Source organism: Sinohyriopsis cumingii, chromosome 3 (assembly GCF_028554795.1).
Source record: "Sinohyriopsis cumingii isolate HCF-2022 chromosome 3, ASM2855479v2, whole genome shotgun sequence".
NCBI classification, from domain to species: domain Eukaryota; kingdom Metazoa; phylum Mollusca; class Bivalvia; order Unionida; family Unionidae; genus Sinohyriopsis; species Sinohyriopsis cumingii.
Window position 1 is genome coordinate 7,424,389 of NC_142963.1, and position 20,687 is coordinate 7,445,075.

Here is a 20,687-nt window from a genome sequence, read left to right on the forward strand (position 1 = left end):
TAATGTTCCATCAATACACAATGTATCAGGTGTTACTGTATCTCTAATGTTCCACCAAAACACAATGTATCTGGTGTTATTGTAAGTATCTCTAATGTTCCACCAAAACACAATGTATCAGGTGTTACTGTATCTCTAATGTTCCAACAAAACACAATATATCAGGTCTTATTGTAAGTATCTCTAATGTTCCATCAATACACAATGTATCAGGTGTTATTGCATCTCTAATGTTCCACCAATACAAAATGTATCAGGTATTATTGTATCTCTAATGTTCCACCAAAACACAATGTATCAGGTCTTATTGTAAGTATCTCTAATGTTCCACCAATACACAATGTTATCTGGTGTTATTGTATCTCTAATGTTCCACCAATACACGATATATATGGTGTTATTGTAAGTATCTCTAGTGTTCCACCAATACTCAATGTATCTGGTGTTATTGTAAGTATCTCTAATGTTCCACCAATACACAATGTATCAGGTGTTATTGCATCTCTAATGTTCCATCAATACACAATGTATCAGGTGTTACTGTATCTCTAATGTTCCACCAAAACACAATGTATCTGGTGTTATTGTAAGTATCTCTAATGTTCCACCAAAACACAATGTATCAGGTGTTACTGTATCTCTAATGTTCCAACAAAACACAATATATCAGGTCTTATTGTAAGTATCTCTAATGTTCCACCAATACACAATGTATCAGGTGTTATTGCATCTCTAATGTTCCACCAATACAAAATGTATCAGGTATTATTGTATCTCTAATGTTCCACCAAAACACAATGTATCAGGTCTTATTGTAAGTATCTCTAATGTTCCACCAATACACAATGTTATCTGGTGTTATTGTATCTCTAATGTTCCACCAATACACGATATATATGGTGTTATTGTAAGTATCTCTAGTGTTCCACCAATACACAATGTATCTGGTGTTATTGTAAGTATCTCTAATGTTACACCAATACACAAAGTATCTGGTATTATTATAATGTTCTAATACCACTGACACAAAGAACTCAACTAATTCAAACATTCTTTTATCCTTGACCCCTACATTCTCACTAATAAGGGGCCCCAGATGGCTGAGTCGTATAAGGCACTTACTTTTACAGATCACTGACATACCAACACTTTTAGCATAGGAAACTGGAAAATATGCAAGGTCACCATTGACATTTGAGAAAGCTTTTCAGTAGTTTCTTATTGGTTGTTGCTAGGAGTTTTCATCGGTTATTCCTTCACCAAATAGGCTGGCTATCATGCATAGTGTATCATGAGATGAAAAATGGTGTTAAGTACAACAACAACAACATTTCACCAGTAAAGTTACTGTCATAACAACAGCTAGTATGCATCAGAACATAGGCATAGGATATTTTGGAAGAAACATTTGAGTCTGGAAGCTGCTATGGTAAAAGGATATGCTGAAGGTCTTAGGCTTTTTTAACCTCCATGGACATGTGGTATTGGCAATAATGTCATCCTTGAACCATAGTTATTGTTGCTAGTTTTTTTCCCCCATGTGTGATGAGCTTGTGACAGATGGTAAAAGCTTTGAGGAGTAAAGCTAATGGAAGAAAAGTTTTTCAATGTAAATTTGTTTTTAATTGTACATTATGGCATGGTAAGGTAACCATTCATTCAATGGATCTCAAAGGCTCTCTGCCTTATTTGTAAAACAAGCAGCAAATTCAGTAAATTTTGTCTCCTGCTTATCATGGTGAGGTCATAAACATTCACCATAATGAAATTTATGACCTTTAACACCGAGCTGTACATTTATTATGCAGATCAAGGAAATAACCAAGCTTCACTGCCCTGCCTCCAAAGGCATTATAGGAAAACTGCAGAGAAGGGGTAAATATATTTTAGCAAGAGACCTACATATAAAATCTTGACTGCAATATATGAGATACCACCATCAGTATGAAAAGCATATATGTACCATAATTCATCCCTGTACCACAAACAACTTTTACGAAATAAAGTAGAAATAAAAGAAGCCTTAAAATAGCTACCTGCGACCTTGACCTTGAGAATATGACATCAAACATTCAATGCAAGAAATCTGCATGTTGCAATATATAGGCACACCATGCTTCATCCATTTTCCTTAAACAGCTTTTATATTATAAAGCAGAAGGACAATGTGACTGATACCTAAAATATTGACCTCTGACCTTGACCTTGGAGTTAGGACCCCTATCCTAATTTCATGGCAGCAGTCATGTTGCACAATTTTTGTACAGAAATGGTAGGGAAAAAATATGACACCTTTTCTTATGCATGTAATAAATACCATCTCAGGTAAAACTGACCCTTTCAATTAAAAAAACAAAACAAAATAGTTTCTCAGGGTGCCGTGGCATCCAATGGCAGATCTTGAAGAAAATCCATTAAGGCTTATGATCATGGAGAGCATAAACGATGTAAAATGATGCCAACCTTACAACATAAGACAGGTCCTCCCCCACAACTTAACTATTATACTGCTGCTGCTGCTGTTGTGGGGTTAACGCCATTATTCAGCACACGGTAGGCTATACATGGCGGCCAGTATTAATGGTGGAGGAAGAATCCGGGAAAACCCTGGAAAGAACCACTGTCCCACGAGAAGCTACTGGCAAGCTTTCTCACATACCCACATTGGCCGAATCTGAGACTCGAACCCACGTAGACAGAGGTGAGATGGCAATGATCCATAATGGAGAGCACTTTAGACCACTCTGGGCCCTGAACTATTATAATAACATGCATTCTGAATCCCCACATTTTTCATAAGATATTACAATACATTTTTCTCCATCCAATACTCAACCAAAACGCCAAGACTGACTCAAGGGTCATAATTCAAAATCTGTAACCCAAAACATCCAGACTAACCCAATGGTCATAATTCAAAATTTGACACCCAAATGCCTAGACTGATCCAAGGGTCATAATTCATAACCTGCCAACCCAAACACCTAGACTGACCCAAGGGTCATAATTCAAAATTTGCCATTTATGAATCATCTTCTTGCTGTGACTCCGTGTATGACCTTCAGTCAGAAACTATTTGGAAACATCACTATCTGACCACTGACACCCTACTAGTGTCCTCAGGAGGAGGAGCCAATAATAACTCCTCTATAAAAATGGTCACTGCTGGGGTAAAATAAAAACAAAATTTTGTAAATTTTCTCCCAGTGGTTTATGAACAGATGTGGTACAAACAGATGGATGGACAGATGAATCAATGGAGAGTATAAAAATATCCTGGATGCTTTTGAAACTAAAGGCCCTCAGTGGGAGTAAAATGCTTTGCGCACAGTGCCAAAGTAATGGGAATAAAATGCATTGCCCATAGTGCCAAGGTAATGAGAATAAAATGCATTGCCCATAGTGCCAAGGTAATGGGAATAAAATGCCTTGCCCATAGTGCCAAGGTAATGGGAATAAAATGCCTTGCTCAAAGTACCAAGGAAATTGAAGCAAAGTGTCCTACCCAGGGACACACCATGACATAAGTCTTTCATCTAAACAGGATTTAAAACTAGAATAAACAGAGTGTGAACCTGGTACCCTAACTACAGAGTGTGAACCTGGTACCTTAACTACAGAGTGTGAACCTGGTACCTTAACTAGAGTGTGAATCTGGTACCCTAACTATCGAGTGTGAATCTGGTACCCTAACTAGAGTGTGAACCTGGTACCTTAACTAGAGTGTGAATCTGGTACCCTAACTACAGAGTGTGAACCTGGTACCCTAACTAGAGTGTGAACCTGGTACCCTAACTACAGAGTGTGAATCTGGTACCCTAACTAGAGTGTGAACCTGGTACCTTAACTAGAGTGTGAACCTGGTACCATAACTAGAGTGTGAACCTGGTACCCTAACTACAGAGTGTGAATCTGGTACCCTAACTACAGAGTGTGAACCTGGTACCCTAACTAGAGTGTGAACCTGGTACCCTAACTACAGAGTGTAAACCTGGTACCCTAACTAGAGTGTGAACCTGGTACCCTAACTACAGAGTGTGAATCTGGTACCCTAACTACAGAGTGTGAACCTGGTACCCTAACTAGAGTGTGAACCTGGTACCCTAACTAGAGTGTGAACCTGGTACCCTAACTACAGAGTGTGAATCTGGTACCCTAACTACAGAGTGTGAACCTGGTACCCTAACTAGAGTGTGAACCTGGTACCCTAACTACAGAGTGTGAACCTGGTACCCTAACTACAGAGTGTGAACCTGTTACCCTAACTAGAGTGTGAACCTGGTACCCTAACTAAATAGGAACAATTGATCATGTTGCTGCTAGCAATCACTTCAAGACTAGTCATGTTTCAGTCATTTTCACTTTGATTTGCAAACAGTTACATTTGATTAACATTCACGTGTACATTAACAAATTCCATAAGGGTTATGTTCTTACTGAATTATAAGTGAAAAAATACACTTGAACCAAAACTGTCCTCGCATAATGAAACAGAACCATGGACAATTCAAACACCTGATGGCACCATTTCCTGGATATTGAAGAAAAAAGACAGAAAGGATCTGTTTTAGGTTTCTAATGGCTGATACAACAATGATAAAAACATAAGGAATTAAAAAAAAGCAAAGTACAAAAAGTTTCAAGCTAAAAATTAAATATTTTCAAGCATTTAGTATAAGACTACCTTACTATGAGTTTTTTTTACAATGGCATACAATTCAGCAAATTTGTTAAAAAAAGAGGTTGTAACTTTGGCTAGTTATATTTTAGTAGTTCTGAATCTAAATCGGTTACAATATTCAAGGTTGTAAATTTTGACTGAACATATTTTAAGACCTCACCCTAAAACCACCTAATTACTAAAATTTACATTCCCAATCAACAGCATTTTTAAAAAAATATAAATTAATCTTTTGAAGAACAAGCCAATATGAAATCACAATTTTTCATGTGTTACTAATTTTCATGGGCTACCAATTTTGTGCATTATATTGTTGATACAAATCACAAATTTAAGACCACAACAAAACAATGATCCATAATGGGACTCCTTCCCAAACTGCAATTTTTCAAAACCACAAATATTAACATTCATAAATAAAATAGATTTCAAAATTTGTTTCCTATTGTTTTTCAAATTACTTGGTCAATAAATCAAATAAATTTACTTCTTTTGACATAGCATATGTCAAGATATGTTGACAAGTTGTCATAAATAAGACATGAAAGATATGGATTACCTGATGATATTGATTGCTTAATCAAATCTGTAACTTGTGTAGTGAACTGATGTAATTAGTTACCTGAAATTCCTGAGTCAGTTTCTTCTCTATCCATTCTGTAATATGACTCACTGTGACTTCACGTTCTCCAACTTTTGGCCTGGCAACCAGCCAAAGTTGTGGATTTCCACGGAAACCATACCTATAACATGATGCCAATAACCTTATCTATATGCATGATTACTGCGAATGAAATCTGGCGGTTCTAAAAATGTACACATTTTTACCATGGCAATATTTATATTATCTACATGGCTGATTAATACAAATGGAATTATGTCAGTAGGTTCCTATTACAATTTAACATAAAGCATGCATTCTTTTTCAAAGGCAATCTTATTGATATGATCATGGAAACCATATCGATATGCATGATTACTGCTAAAAAAATTATATAATTCAGCAGTCTTACTGATAAGCATAATCATATTGATCTGATCAAACTACATGATTCATACTGCTATCTCTCAATGGGTAAATTGCAAAGGGCCCTGTTCACAAACATCTGCTCCATGTGGCCTTAAAGAGGGGAAAACCCAAAGTTAGGAGAAGATGGGCATTCTGGGGCAATGCCTGAACTCTTTTATGGACTCGTCAATACAAGCAACATCCAATGTAAGCATATGAAGCTGATCAACAAGGGCCATAACTCTATCCAAACTGGATCAACAAGGGTCATAACTCTATCCAAACTGGAATAAATTACATAAAAGCTCAAGAAAGGCATATCCAAGTCTCTGAAAAAATGTTCAAATCAAGCTGCAACAGAATATATAAAAAGGTTCTTGAACATGATTACAAGCAACATCCTGTGTAAAGATAAGATATGGATTAACAAGGGCTATAATTTTGTCCAAAGTGGTGTAGATGAGACAAAACCCAAAACAGGTACATTGAGGTGTAAGCGGCAACACTTTTAAATTCTATCAGAATATGTTGAGTAGTTTTTGATTATGCTGACTGCAAGCAATATTCCAATTTTCCAAGTGATGAGAAGAATCTGGTAGACAAGGACACTGCTGTCCAAAACGAGGCTGACAAGACTAAATCCATAAAGGTCTATGAAACAATGTTTATATCATACAGGCTGACAAGACTAAATCCATAAAGGTCTATGAAACAATGTTCATATCATACAGCATCAGAATATATTCCACGGTTATTGTGCCATGTGAGTCATAAGTATGTGAACATATGATGTTCACTGTCAAGGGCCATCACTCTATCGAAAATGAAGCTGATGAGACAAAAGCATTAAAAGGCACATCTTGGCCTATGAGACAAGGCGCATAGCACATTTCTTCAGAACGTGTTCAATGGTTCTTGAGCTATGCTGGTTACAAGCACCATTTAATGTGACGATATCAAGTTAATTTGGAGCAGCCAAAACTCTCCAAAAATAAAGTTAATAAGGCAAAAAGCCATAAAAGGTACATCCAGGGATATGACATGATGTACATACAATTCAAACTGCATCAAAATAAACCTATCCCTCGATAAGTTGCACACATCAGGGTCCAAAAACATCGACCGCACTATAACCGAGGGATCAAGTTACCGAGGGACCTCCCAAAAATCTGCCAGACAAAAGACATCCAGAAAACCGTAAGGTTGTGGGGGGGGTGGTGGAACTGGGTTGTTTACTGAGCGAATCCTCGTTTTATAATCGCATCAAGAATAATTGTCAATAAAGCACTTTTTCTGAAGAAGTTGTTCATTATTCCGTATAAATCACATTTATTTAATAAATTTCCAACATCTGAAAGATTGATAACATGTTTCCAACTGGTTTCAACAACCAACACGGTACGTGAAAACATTCGTGTATTACGTTATGTCTTTTTGTTTTTTGTTGATTAGTCTGCAAAACAAAGAGAGTATAAAGCTGGGAATCAGATTAACTGTTGATACACTACCAAACAAGATTCCTTTTTATAAAAAAAGCAACATTTCGTGAGACAATCATCTATGTTGAAAATGAAGTTTTGAATTGTTCAATTAGTAAAATATTGATGCCGTGATTTCATTGCAAGTAACAGTGAAACTTCTTATTATCCTTGAGAATATCTCTATGTGTGAATTCAGAAATTCTCTGAAATTTTATTTCCCCAAAATGGTCCATATCTGTGAAACAATGCTTGTTATTTTACGAAGTACTCATTTTGCTTGCTTGCCTTGCTATCTTTAATCACAGTTATGGTTGAGTTGCTTAATTTAAGGTAGTTTAATTAGATTACGTACACAATAACATTTATAAGTGTTCGGTTGATCAACTGAAATGAGTTACCCGACATATGACTGGAGCCGCTGGTTCTTAAGCATGTAAGATTTGTATACCTTTTAAATTTTTTGTTTATTCCACCTCTTTTATTTGTTTCAAAAGACATAATTAACTTGATAATAGAAAAGGAGGCCCACTTTTTATTTAGTGCAGCAATACAGCAAATGTTTCCGCTAGACCGATATCAAAACACGGTTGGCACTTAATTACAGGCCCGGCCCTAGGATATGCGGGGCCCAAGGCAGCAAATGATGAGTGCAGGGCCCCAAACAAAAAATGCATTGCGAAGAAGCGCAGGGCCCAAGGTGGTTGCCTCATTTGCCTTGTCCAGGGGTCGGGCATGCTTAATTAGGTTCTCAGAGAAAAGCTCGTGGACAGAGCTGTTACGGTAGATTCACACATTTGACATTTAATATAACAGAACACATTGCATTTATGATGATTACACTTAAATGGAACTAAAAGATAGAACTTGAACTCAAATTTCAAATGATACAAAAAATTATTTAATTGGTATTTATTTAGCGAAGTTCTGCCTCCACTAGGTGTAAGCGACATTTTCATTGATCAAAATTTCCTTGAGTATCGTTAATTATGGTGTACTAAGAATGTCGTTTGGAAAGAAAATGTAACAAATGTTATGACTTCTTTTTAAAGTTGATATTTCACAATGTTGATTAATATTTCCAGGTCCTATCTACTGTTTTCGATGATAAAACAAGCCATTACTTTCACTGGCCTTGATGCATACAGTCAATTGCAAATCTCCTATTCTCATATCTACAAGCAAATATGGTGCTGAATCCCCCTCCCAAATGTTATACAATGACATGATTTTGTAGATATCGTTTCAAATTTATCATCTATGTAGTACTTATTTAAGCTTTGATAGATGCGCATTGTATAGTTAGCATGGCAGTCAAAGGGAGTCACTTCATGCATGAAAAGACTGGAATTTATCTAAAAGTATGGCAGTCAAAGGGAACCACTTCATATTTAAACTTTGATAGATGTGCATTGTATAGTTAGCATGGCAGTCAAAGAGAGTCACTTCATATCTGAAAAGACTGGAATTGGTCTAAAAGAATTTTAGTGAAAGTGAATCGTTTCATGCCTGAAAAGACAGTGGAATTGGTCCTAAATCATGGCAGTCAAAGGGAATCACTTCATTGTTTGAAAAGACAGTGGAATTGGTCCTAAATCATGGCAGTCAAAGGGAATCTCTACATTGTTTGAAAAGACAGTGGAATTGGTCCTAAATCATGGCAGTCAAAGGGAATCACTTCATTGTTGGAAAAGACAGTGGAATTGGTTCTAAATCATGGCAGTCAAAGGGAGTCACTTCATTGTTTGAAAAAGACATTGGAATTGGTCTTAAAAGCAGAAATTCACATTGAGGACAGCTGGACTTTAAGGTCAGGGTCATTTTTCAGTAATCTCCAATATCCTGACATGCCTGTCTAGCATGAATGGAGGATGCTTACTTTTGTCCCAAATAGCTAGACCACTACATATAAATGACACTCTGCCATGACATAAAGTAATAACTATAAACTTCTGAGTAATGTTTTGTGCACCTATTCAATTCCTTTTAAATTTTATTGACAAAATCTAGGAAAACTGTTGTACTCTGTAATAAAAATTAAGACGTTCTAAAACCAATATCATAACTTATAAATCCATCAATTATTCATACGTGTTTGGGATTGTTCTGGCCGGTCTGATATCATATACTTTTTATGTGACATCAGCTGTACTCAAACTTCAGAACTTCATGCACTGATTGATTTGTAAGGATTTGGTATATAAGTGATGTACTCAAGTAACTGATCATGTAGTGATAGTTTTTTCAGATCACTTGAACAGGACTTAGAACCATTGAGATCAAACTATTTCCTTGAGCTCCAGGAAATGTTTTGACAGTGAATCTTGTATTAACCCTGTATTCTTTGAGAAAATAATATACCATCTATACTCACCTATAAGTCGAGGAAAACTGCCAACAATAAAGATACTGATCTGCCATAATGCACCAAAAGATCAGGGTCTATGTCGTTTGTTCTACTGATTACTCCTAACAGACTACACAGATCCAGATTTGCCACTGCATTATGGGATAGCAGATTTGGGTCTGTCCAAGAAACAGTTGGACTTGACTTATAAACGAGTACATATAGTACCAATATGTTCATTAACAAGAATTCTTTGCAATGCTATGTCTTGCTTGCTCCAATGTGGCATAATAAATGGTCTCTAGAATGTGAAGAGCAGGTCTCTGCTTTGCCTTTGGTGCACAGTATGCTCAAAATTCATTACATCCAACCAGATTCATACAAAGATTCCAAAGAAACTGAACTAACTTTTAAAAAAACTTAACTATCACTGCAGTGTGAAATCTAGGTCATTGTGACCTTTTTGTTTTGTGGTGATTAGTACTCTCCAAGATAAACAGACCCATTAAGTTTCAAGACCATGCACCCAACAGTGTGCGTGAAATGGAGCTAAATGTGAAACTTAATGCAATCACTGGAACATGAAGAGTAGGTCAATGTGATCTATTTTTTGCATACCATGATGAATATGACCATCAAGTTACATACTGTACATAACACAGTGTTAGAAAAAACTGAGCTAAATTAAAAAACTTGACACTGATACTGATGTTATTGGGGAATTGATTTCTAAAAAATACTGCAGAAGGCTTTTGGAAAATTCCTCCATTGAAAGGGCACTTGGCAATAAAGCACCGTCTTTTCCTGTTCTTGACTGTCCTTTACATGCAGGTCTCAATGTACTGTACTTTGTGATACTAAATAAATCCATCTTACCATAATCTGTCTGATGGTGGAGGAGGAATGTTGACTGCAAGAGTTCCATTTAGCTTCTGGAGCTCCACAGTAAGTTCTAATGGGGTGTTAGATACCCCCTCCATGGCCTTCTTGATGTACTTCATCTCTGTAGCCTTCTCAAACAAATTCGACTGAGTAATTTTACCAATGTACTTCATGATTTTCTTGCTGGCCCCACCACTTTGAGCTCCAGACCTGGAAACAATAATGAATACGATAAAGTCTTGATAAAATTTTACTGTTCCTTCATTCTAGAATGACTTAGTAATTCTCAAACTCACTTATAACATGGAGACAAGTTGGATCCCAGTTATTGCTGATAGACAAGGAAAAAAAGGCTTAACATTTAAAATCATGATCAAAGTTAGCAGACAAAAGTTTGATATATTCCTCATTTTATTGTTTAAAACCATGCTAAGTATGCTCTAACTTGGAATCAACACAATGAAATTTGAACATTTAATAAGAAATCATATATTTTGCATTATTATCTTTTACAAGAATATTTTCTCAATAAACAACCCAGCATAATATGATGTAATACAGATCAATAAAAACTTTGGGAATTGTCTACTGGTGGCAGCAGTCAGAAATAAATATCAAATAAAGAAAAGTCTTTTCAAATAAAATTCATGTTTTCATTTTTCATTACTTCAAAAGTAAATTTCAATCATGTCCTCTTCTGTACAAGTGAGGGCTTAATTAGGTACAAGTGAGGGCCTATTTAGCTACAAGTGATGGCTTAATTAGGTACAAGTGAGGGCCTAATTAGCTACAAGTGATGGCTTAATTAGGTACAAGTAAGGCCTAATTATGTCCAAGTGATGGCTTAATTAGGTACAAGTGAGGGCCTAATTATGTCCAAGTGAGGGCTTAATTATGTACAAGTGAGGGCTTAATTAGGTACAAGTGATGGCCTAAATTAGGTACAAATGAGAACCTAATTAGGTACAAGCAAGGGCTTAATCAGGTACAAGCGAGATCCTAATTAGTTATAAGTGATGGCTTAATTAGGTACAAGTGAGGGCCTAATTATGTACAAGTGATGGCTTAATTAGGTACAAGTGAGGGCTTAATTAGGTACAAGTGAGAGCTTAATAAGGTACAAGTGAGGGCTTAATTAGGTACAAGTGAGGACTAATTAGGTACTTATTCAGCAGCTAAGCTAGATTTATTTGACAACTGTTGAAAACTTAATTGTCATTTGGCATGAGAACATAAGATAATTAACAGACTAACATCTGATTACAATACAGGAAATGAGTTGACATAACAGTAATAACTGTGTCAAGGTACACCCTAATTTCTTGCTAAATTCACACACTGTCATCAACTCCCATGATCTTGCCTTTGATTTTTGTAATGGTTTTTTCTCCAAAATTTGCAGTGACTTTTGAAACCAAAACCTTTCAAGTTCTAATCAAATACAATCCGTGGGGTCTTTTGTCTTTCTTTTCTGTCCATTTGTTTTTCAAAGAACAGCAGTAGTAGTGTACTGGGACTGTGCAACTGTTGTGTGCTACCAAATTGTTTTCATTATTACAAACAATATGTTTTTTTATTTTTTGCAAACAATATAGGTTGTTTTTATTATTACAAACAATATAGAGTTGTACTAAGTCTCTGTCATGTGATATTGATGAGGTGTATATAAAGCACCAGTGCCAACATAATGATGGGTTTGGATCCAGCAGTGGTGTTTGCTTAAAATAGATACATGTGTATTGACATTATAAGGGAAGTAACACTAGCTTTACTGATATATGATTTTGTGAGTACTGAGTGTCAGCTTCATCTATTTTTAAAATTGTATCATCAATTTCTTGATTTCAAATGACTTCTTCCGATGTAATAGCCATAAAAATTTAAATCAATTACATGAATATTTGTGTAGGATAGTGGAGATTAAAGTACATTACATGAATATTTGTGTAGGACAGTGGAGATTAAAGTACATTACATGAATATTTGTGTAGGACAGTGGAGACTAAAATACATTACACAAATATTTGTGTAGGACAGTAGAGATTACAATACATTACATGAATATTTGTGTAGGACAGTGGAGATTAAAATACATTACATGAATATTTGTGAAGGACAGTGGAGATTAAAATACATTACACAAATATTTGTGTAGGACAGTGGAGATTAAAATCCATTACGTGAATATTTGTGTAGGACAGTAGAGATTGCAATACATTACATGAATATCTGTGTAGGAGAATGGAGATTAAAATCATGTCATGCATATTTGTGTAAGACAGTGGAGATTAACATACATTACATGAATACTTGTGTAGGACGGTGGAGATTAAAATCCATTACATTAATATTTGTATAAGACAATTGAGAATAAAATACATTACATGAATATTTGTGTAGGACAAAGGAGATTAAAATCAACACTCTCCTTTCTTAAGCATTTTAAATGTAGATACAGAGGCATAGAGAAGTCAATGTAAAGCATTTATCTGTATGGGGGAAGCCATGGTAACTAAACTGGTTGAGTGTCAGACTTGTAATCCAAGAATTGTGGGTTCAATACCTGCCAAGTCCAGTCTTGTCAGCTGCAAACATTGTGTCTAGGAAAAAGCACTTTGCTCCAATTTCCATGAAATGACATAGCTAATAAAAATATATTTTAAAGTGCTGTTAAAACCAACCAACCAACCTTTTCTACAAACAAACAAAATCATACTATTTTTGAACTTTAAAATTTCTGTAAACTTTGTAAAGCCACTAAATCTGTGACATTTTTTAAAATTATTTGCTAAATGACAATACCACTACATTTATTTTTGTTAATCACATTGATAAAACTGTCTTAATTTAAATGTAGACCCAAATATGCCACAAACTGCTGAATAACAGCAACTCCTAGTGACATTAGAATTAATCCACAAAACTAATACTGACCCCTCTTCTGTTATTTGGACAGGTTCATCTTCTTCATCTGTTGAAGATTCAGCACTATCTTCCTCATCTGAATTTATGACAGCGGATCTGCAAACAAAAGCCATCTAGAGATCAAATATCTGCCCAGTCCCAAGCTTATTGTCTAGCAACTCAATTTATATACCTCTTATGCTACAACTTGTTTCCATGGTAACATAAAAAAATATTGAATAAGGAAAATTACAAGCATCAAGGCACTCTAACTTTGTCTGAAATATCTTGTAAGGTTTAAGAGCTATCCTCTTTAAATGAAAACAAACACACTTAGATGTAACCAGCATAGACCCAGATCTGTCACTACATGATGTACCCAGCACAGACCCAGATCTGTCACTACATGATGTACCCAGCATAGACCCAGATCTGTCACTAAATGATGTACCCAGCATATACCCAGATCTGTCACTGCAAGATGTACCAAGCATAGACCCAGATCTCACTACATGATGTATCCAGCATAGACCCAGATCTATCACTGCAAGAGGTACCAAGCATAGACCCAGATCTGTCACTACATAATGTATCCAGCATAGACCCAGATCTGTCACTACATGATGTACCCAGCATAGACCCAGATCTGTCACTGCAAGATGTACCCAGCATAGACCCAGATCTGTCACTACATGATGTACCCAGCATATACCCAGATCTGTCACTAAATGATGTACCCAGCATATACCCAGATCTGTCACTGCAAGATGTACCAATCACAGACCCAGATCTGTCACTACATGATGTATCCAGCATAGACCCAGATCTGTCACTGCAAGAGGTACCAAGCATAGACCCAGATCTGTCACTACATAATGTATCCAGCACGGACCCAGATCTGTCACTACATGATGTATCCAGCATAGACCCAGATCTGTCACTACATGATGTACCCAGCATAGACCCAGATCTGTCACTGCAAGATGTATCCAGCATAGACCCAGATCTGTCATTACATGATGTATCCAGCATAGACCCAGATCTGTCACTGCAAGATGTACCCAGCATAGACCCAGATCTGTCACTACATGATGTGTCTGATTGTCAGTACATTATGTGATGGCAGCAGATCTGGGTTTAGGTTCCCAGTTAGGTGGGAGTTCTACATGGGGGAATACAATATTTACAGTGGATGCATGCATGTATGTTTAATGCCACATAAGCCTAATCCTGCTATTGCTTCTTCTGCCAGCTGAAATATGTCAACATATTTAGGGGACATGGCATTGGAATCAAAAGGGGGATGGCTTAAATCACCATCAGTCTTCATTGGCTACCATGATGGGGCAAAACAACTTACTCTACTTGTTATAGCAAAATAAAATCTGTAAAGTATTACTGTCATAAATCAAGCATCCCCCACCAAAGATTTAATTTTGTAAATTAGGTCTGATGACAATAGACCAAAACATTTTTTGTGCTAATAAAAAAAAACAGTGCCAAGTAAGCATTCGAATGACCAGCAATAATTTATTTTGTTATGACATCATGCAGGACGTAAACCTAGAAAATGAAGACAGCACTGGAGAAGGTGAGGAAGGACCTGAAGTACTTGAATTGGAAGTGAGAGGTGCAATCAAAGAAACATAGCTGAAGAAAGCAGAGTCGATGGCATTCCAGAAGAGTTCTCAAAAATCACAGAGAGAAGGCCAAAAGAGAGCTTATAACACTATGTAAGGACATGTATACAACCAAGTGGCTGGCTGGAAGATTTACAAGGTCAATAATAGTCACCTTACCAAAGAAAACTAAATGCATTATAATGTGCAGACAGCACAACAATTAGCCTAATGCTGCATATATATATAAAAAAATTCATGCTAAAAGGGCTAATAAGACAAACCACTTCATTGGTGAGACTCAGTTGTGGATTCAGGCATGGTTGTGGTTCTTGAGAAGCTACAGTTGTGGTGACAATACTCTAGAACACAATTCAGAGCTTTCCATTTGTTTTGTGGACTGAAGAAGATCAGAATTGACTGAGAGACAGGAGACTCATTGCCAGGAGACTTATTGCATGGAGTCTCATTGCCATTATCTACATGCAGCAAGAGACAGTAATGAGAGTAGGAGAGTTTAATTCAGAACCAGAACAGATGGAACATGTAGTCAGGCAGGGTTTCTTATTATCACCCTTACTATTGTCTATATAGGTAGAAACTATGATGGTTGAGGTGATGGAAGAAGCAGAAGGAGTACAAGTTGGAGGACAACTGATGAAGGATGTAAGTTGACCAAGGTATGGTTGCTGGTTTGGAAGATGGATTACAAAAACCAATGGACTCTGTAAACAAAAATTGTAAGTGGTATGACATCAAGATAAACATGAAAAAGACCAAAGTCATGAGACTATGTATAGAGGGAAACAAGCATCTCAATATCACAACTGATGGTGACAAGTTGAACAAGTGAGAAAGTTCAGATATCTCGGATCTCTTATTATGGAAGATAGCAAGTGTGAAGAAGTGGTGAAAAACAAGAATTGGAATTTGCTCTAATGCGGCAAATGGAGGAGAAGGTAGTGTGAGACCACCAGAAGGCATCTCAAAATAACAAAGAGGGGTGATTCAATAAGGTCCAATTTGGAGCAAAAGCCCTAACTTCATGAGTTTTAATTCTCATGAAAGAAAGGTCTCTCAATGAAAGACTGATGAGATCTCTTAATAGTGAGAACAAACCACCTTAAAATGGTGTTTGCCAAAAAAGGAAACCTTACGAGGTAAGAAGAGATGATTCTGACCCTTTCTTCTCCTTTCAGAAAAATCCAATAAAAAAACTTAAAGACTTAACTGGGCAAAGGAGTCCATCTTGATCATCCTCAGTACAGATAAAAACTGAGACTGGATCTCAATAGGAAATGGAGTTAATTCTTAGCCAGAAACCCAGGCTGACAAAAAGAAACCAAATCATAATTACCTTTGAACCATAAATAACCCCATTCTGCTGTCAAGGCATGAACCTTGCTCATTCTTGTTGATGCCAAGGACCGCAGGAAAACAGTTTTAAGGGTAAGGTTCTTGAAAGAAGCTTCACTCAAAGGTTTATAAGGCCCCCAAAACACATGATAGATTCCATCTAGGCATTAGTGAGCAAGATACCAGACTCTGAAGCTCAAAATACCTGGTGAGATCAGAAAGATGAGGGCCTAACACTATGGCAGAACCTCTGAAGAACTTAACAGTTAGAAAAGGATGCCATATTGCCCATAAAAGTGGACACGGAATATTCTATTTCCTTAAAAAGGAAGAAAATCTGCAACTGTATTTTAAAGGGGGACAGTTAGGACTAACATGTTTCCTACTGCACCAAATGCAGAAGATTCTTCACTCTGCATAGTAAACTCTGAAAAGAGATTGCCTCCTAACCTGGACAAATCAGTTTGCAACCATGTTTGAAACTGGTTCTGTGGATTGATCATCAGAGATGAACCATGTGTGAAGGTGGTGACTCTGTGGGCAGCTCTGGAGGAGAGACTCCCTGCGATGTTACAATAGGTCCCTCCTCTGTGGTAATCTACAGGGCTTGCCTACCAAAAGTATGAATAGGTAGTTGAACCATGACTGTTGGGGTCATGATGGGGAGCTACCTTGGTAGCCCAATAGTGGAGATCCTGACTTGGTGGAGCACCTGCAGAATTAAGTTGAAAGAGGAAGGTGTATGCATACAGAAGAGTCCACTTTTGATTGTTTTCCTTCCATCAAAAGGGTCAAAGGATCAATCACTAACTGATAATGATGGCATTATAATAAGTGGGATCCTTTGGATCTGTCAAACTATGATGTGTTCCTGACCCACAGGGTCAGTAGTCTTTCCCAACACAGGAAGAGATCCAGGCCTCTCTTGGGAAATGGGGTGCGGGTGGGGGGTGGGGTGGTCATCCAGTGAAGACAAGGAGGAAGAGGAGTCTTCTTCCTCCCTCTGTATGTGTTGTGATTTTCTGTGAAGTCACACACTTGGTCATACCAAAGACAACAAAACATCTGTGCATGCACAACCAATACACACCTAGCATAGATGCATGTCCCATAGGATCTTCCAGTGCCCACAACCAATTCACACCTAGCACAGACAGTGCATGTCCCATAGGACCTTCCAGTACCCACAACCAATTCACACCTAGCATAGACAGTGCATGTCCCATAGGATCTTCCAGTGCTCACACTTGCCCCAACCTTGTGAAATAAGAAGCTGTGGAAAATCAAACTACACCCAAAACATAAAATCTGAAAACAAAAAAGGGTAGACAATACTTATCCAAGCACCAGGACTATGAATGGGAATTCAATTCATGAAGCACTGTTCTTTTCATTCTGGCCAAGAAAAACTTATGTGAGCAGGGAATAATTAGCTGGGACTGGCACCTAGATTGCTAGAAGAGGAAAGCAATGCAATAGTAGCAGGTAATGCATCATGACTTTTAAAATTTAAATGCTATGTCGATTAGTCTCTCAAAACCATGATTTTAATTAGTGCTTAGAGTTGCATCTAATTTGCTTTAAAAAATCTTAACAGGGCAGGCTGAAGTTTTTAAGCATTAACTTATTCCACCTTGATCTGGCTGGTTCATTGGTTTCATTGGCATCTCTGAAAGGCTTTCTCTTCAACTTCATGAGATTGATTTTAGTCTCTATTGTCATTTTGAACTTGCCGCTGTAAGTGACATCAAGGTCAACCCAGAAACCAGTTTCATCCAGGTAGGGCTTGTTTGCACGGCGTATCACAGGTACTTCGGACCCAAGGTCAATTGCAGTCACTTGTAACTCTTGTATAATGTAGGGGATCTGAAAAGATTCCATAGAATCTGAGTTTAAAGTGAAATCATTTCAATAAAGTTACAATAAACACAAGTTACATAGTATTTTATAATTTAAGACAATATATATTTCATGAGAATACATGCAATAGCTGACTTGTCGATGGACAACACTGATTCACACATACATGTCCATGGACGACACTGATTCACACATACTTGTCCATGGACAACACTGATTCACACATACTTCTCCATGGACAACACTGATTCACACATACCTGTAGATGGACAACACTGATTCACCCATACTTGTCCATGGATGACACTGATTCACACATACCTGTAGATGGACAACACTGATTCACCCATACTTGTCCATGGATGACACTGATTCACACATACTTGTCCATGGACAACACTGATTCACACATACCTGTAGATGGACAACACTGATTCACACATACCTGTAGATGGACAACACTGATTCACCCATACTTGTCCATCGATGACACTGATTCACACATACCTGTAGATGGACAACACTGATTCACCCATACTTGTCCATGGATGACACTGATTCACACATACTTGTCCATGGACAACACTGATTCACACATACCTGTAGATGGACAACACTGATTCACACATACCTGTAGATGGACAACACTGATTCACCCATACTTGTCCATGGATGACACTGATTCACACATACCTGTAGATGGACAACACTGATTCACCCATACTTGTCCATGGATGACACTGATTCACACATACTTGTCCATGGACAACACTGATTCACACATACTTCTCCATGGACAACACTGATTCACACATACCTGTAGATGGACAACACTGATTCACACATACTTGTCCATGGATGACACTGATTCACACATACTTGTCCATGGACGACACTGATTCACACATACTTGTCCATGGATGACACTGATTCAAACATACGGCTGCATGTTTATGTTAAACCTTATGCTGAACAGCCAGAGAAAAGTTGAAAATATTGCTGGGAAAATTAATTTATTTGCTACATGCCCAAAGTTACATATAAAAATAAAGGAAACATTTTGAATTTTGTGCATTTTCATAAAAATCTTAGCAAATACAAAGAACTAAGATTTTTCAAACTGTGGAGACTAAACTCTATTACCCACTTACAATTACAGACAAAGGTTTTACAGAATTCCATCTGTAGCCTATGAACAGAAGTGATGCATTTCATATGAATTCAAGACTCTTAACATCGTCAGTAATGCTGCCACTGTCACACCTGATATGTAATACATGTACTTATTCTTGCTATCTACTTTAACATGTTTAAGCAGATGCTACAACACTGTAATAACTTCATACTTGGAATACCTGTAGTGGTTAATACTATATCATTTGTAATTTGGTAAGAGTCACCATAGCAAAAAATCCCCTCACTTACATGAATTTTTAGTAGTTTATTCTGCAGTTTTTCCTTCACCTTGTCCGCCCATGTTTGGTTCCTCAAGAAGTCCCAAAAACACCGACCCAGCAAAGCATTCAGCCAGGCCAACTGTGGATCACAAATTATGCCACGTGGCATACTTAATGTCTCCTTCCCTTGAATTCCTTCCCTGTTCCCCAACTCCTTGCTACCACGATTCGCTGTATGGACTGGACTTGAGGAATGTGACTCTCTGCCATCCCTTGGCATGAGACGTCCCATGTATGTGGCAAAGTCAGTCAAATCTTGTTGGCTACTTAAAAATGTTTTATTCTCAGTCGAAGGAGAGGGAGTACCAGAAGAAGTGGATTCCAAAGAATCTTGTTTGTATTTTGAAATACTGTCTAAGCTACAGGACCGCTTATGATTCTGGAGAGGTCTCGCGGACAGAATTCTCTTGATTTCAAGTATATGATTTTTCAGGGGGCATCCTCTTGCGGCAGCGTCCAATCTTCTGAACCAATCTTCTTTTTCTCGATTTGTTCGAGCAAATAAATATAATATACTAGATTCACATTTCTGTTCATCAATCATTTCAAATCCAGGCTCAGAATCCGTTGATCCATTGGTTGTGGCATGTTGCATATTTTCTTTCCTGGCAAGAATGATGCAAATTGGGTATTTTTTACTCCACAGTCTTTTCTTAACTAGGCCTGGGGGAAGTAGTAAAATTTTTGATCCTTTTAGACAGAAATATCTCTGATGTATGAACTGATGAGCTGGTTGTGTCTCATCCCACATGGCACGACGAGGAATGTTTACTTTTGGCCTCCTCAGTCGAAGATCTGTTCCATCCAGAAGCACATGAATAGAGTACGTTTGATTTATCGAGTATGTATCAGGGTTGTAATCAGCAACCTCATTCATCCATCCCTAAAATATGAAAAATAAAATCTTATTCTGATGCCACCCAATTTCTTAGGTTTTTACAGGTGAGTAAACTGGATTCTGTGAAAATTCTAAGGATAAATCAATTAAAACATGTGGTTTCCATGTTATTTTTCTTGTTATGGTAGAAAGATTAACAGAGGTCTGCAGATTTTTCTTGATAAGCTTACAGTGCTGTATCCAGGACTTTGTAAAG

At 37.2% G+C, this 20,687-nt stretch overlaps 1 protein-coding gene across 1 annotated transcript in view; it reads right to left on the bottom strand.

Moving 5' to 3' along the window:
• Window positions 1–20,687, bottom strand: part of LOC149802429 (testis-expressed protein 2-like) — a 113,870-nt gene that overhangs the window by 17,193 nt on the left and 75,990 nt on the right. Inside the window, exons 3-7 of the mRNA XM_089951643.1 lie at window positions 19,562–20,476; window positions 17,910–18,142; window positions 13,332–13,418; window positions 10,392–10,607; window positions 5,304–5,424 (exon numbers count right to left, since the gene is read on the bottom strand). Of these exons, the coding sequence (XP_089807769.1) occupies window positions 5,304–5,424; window positions 10,392–10,607; window positions 13,332–13,418; window positions 17,910–18,142; window positions 19,562–20,476 (1,572 nt within the window). The remainder of the gene's footprint in view (window positions 1–5,303; window positions 5,425–10,391; window positions 10,608–13,331; window positions 13,419–17,909; window positions 18,143–19,561; window positions 20,477–20,687) is intronic.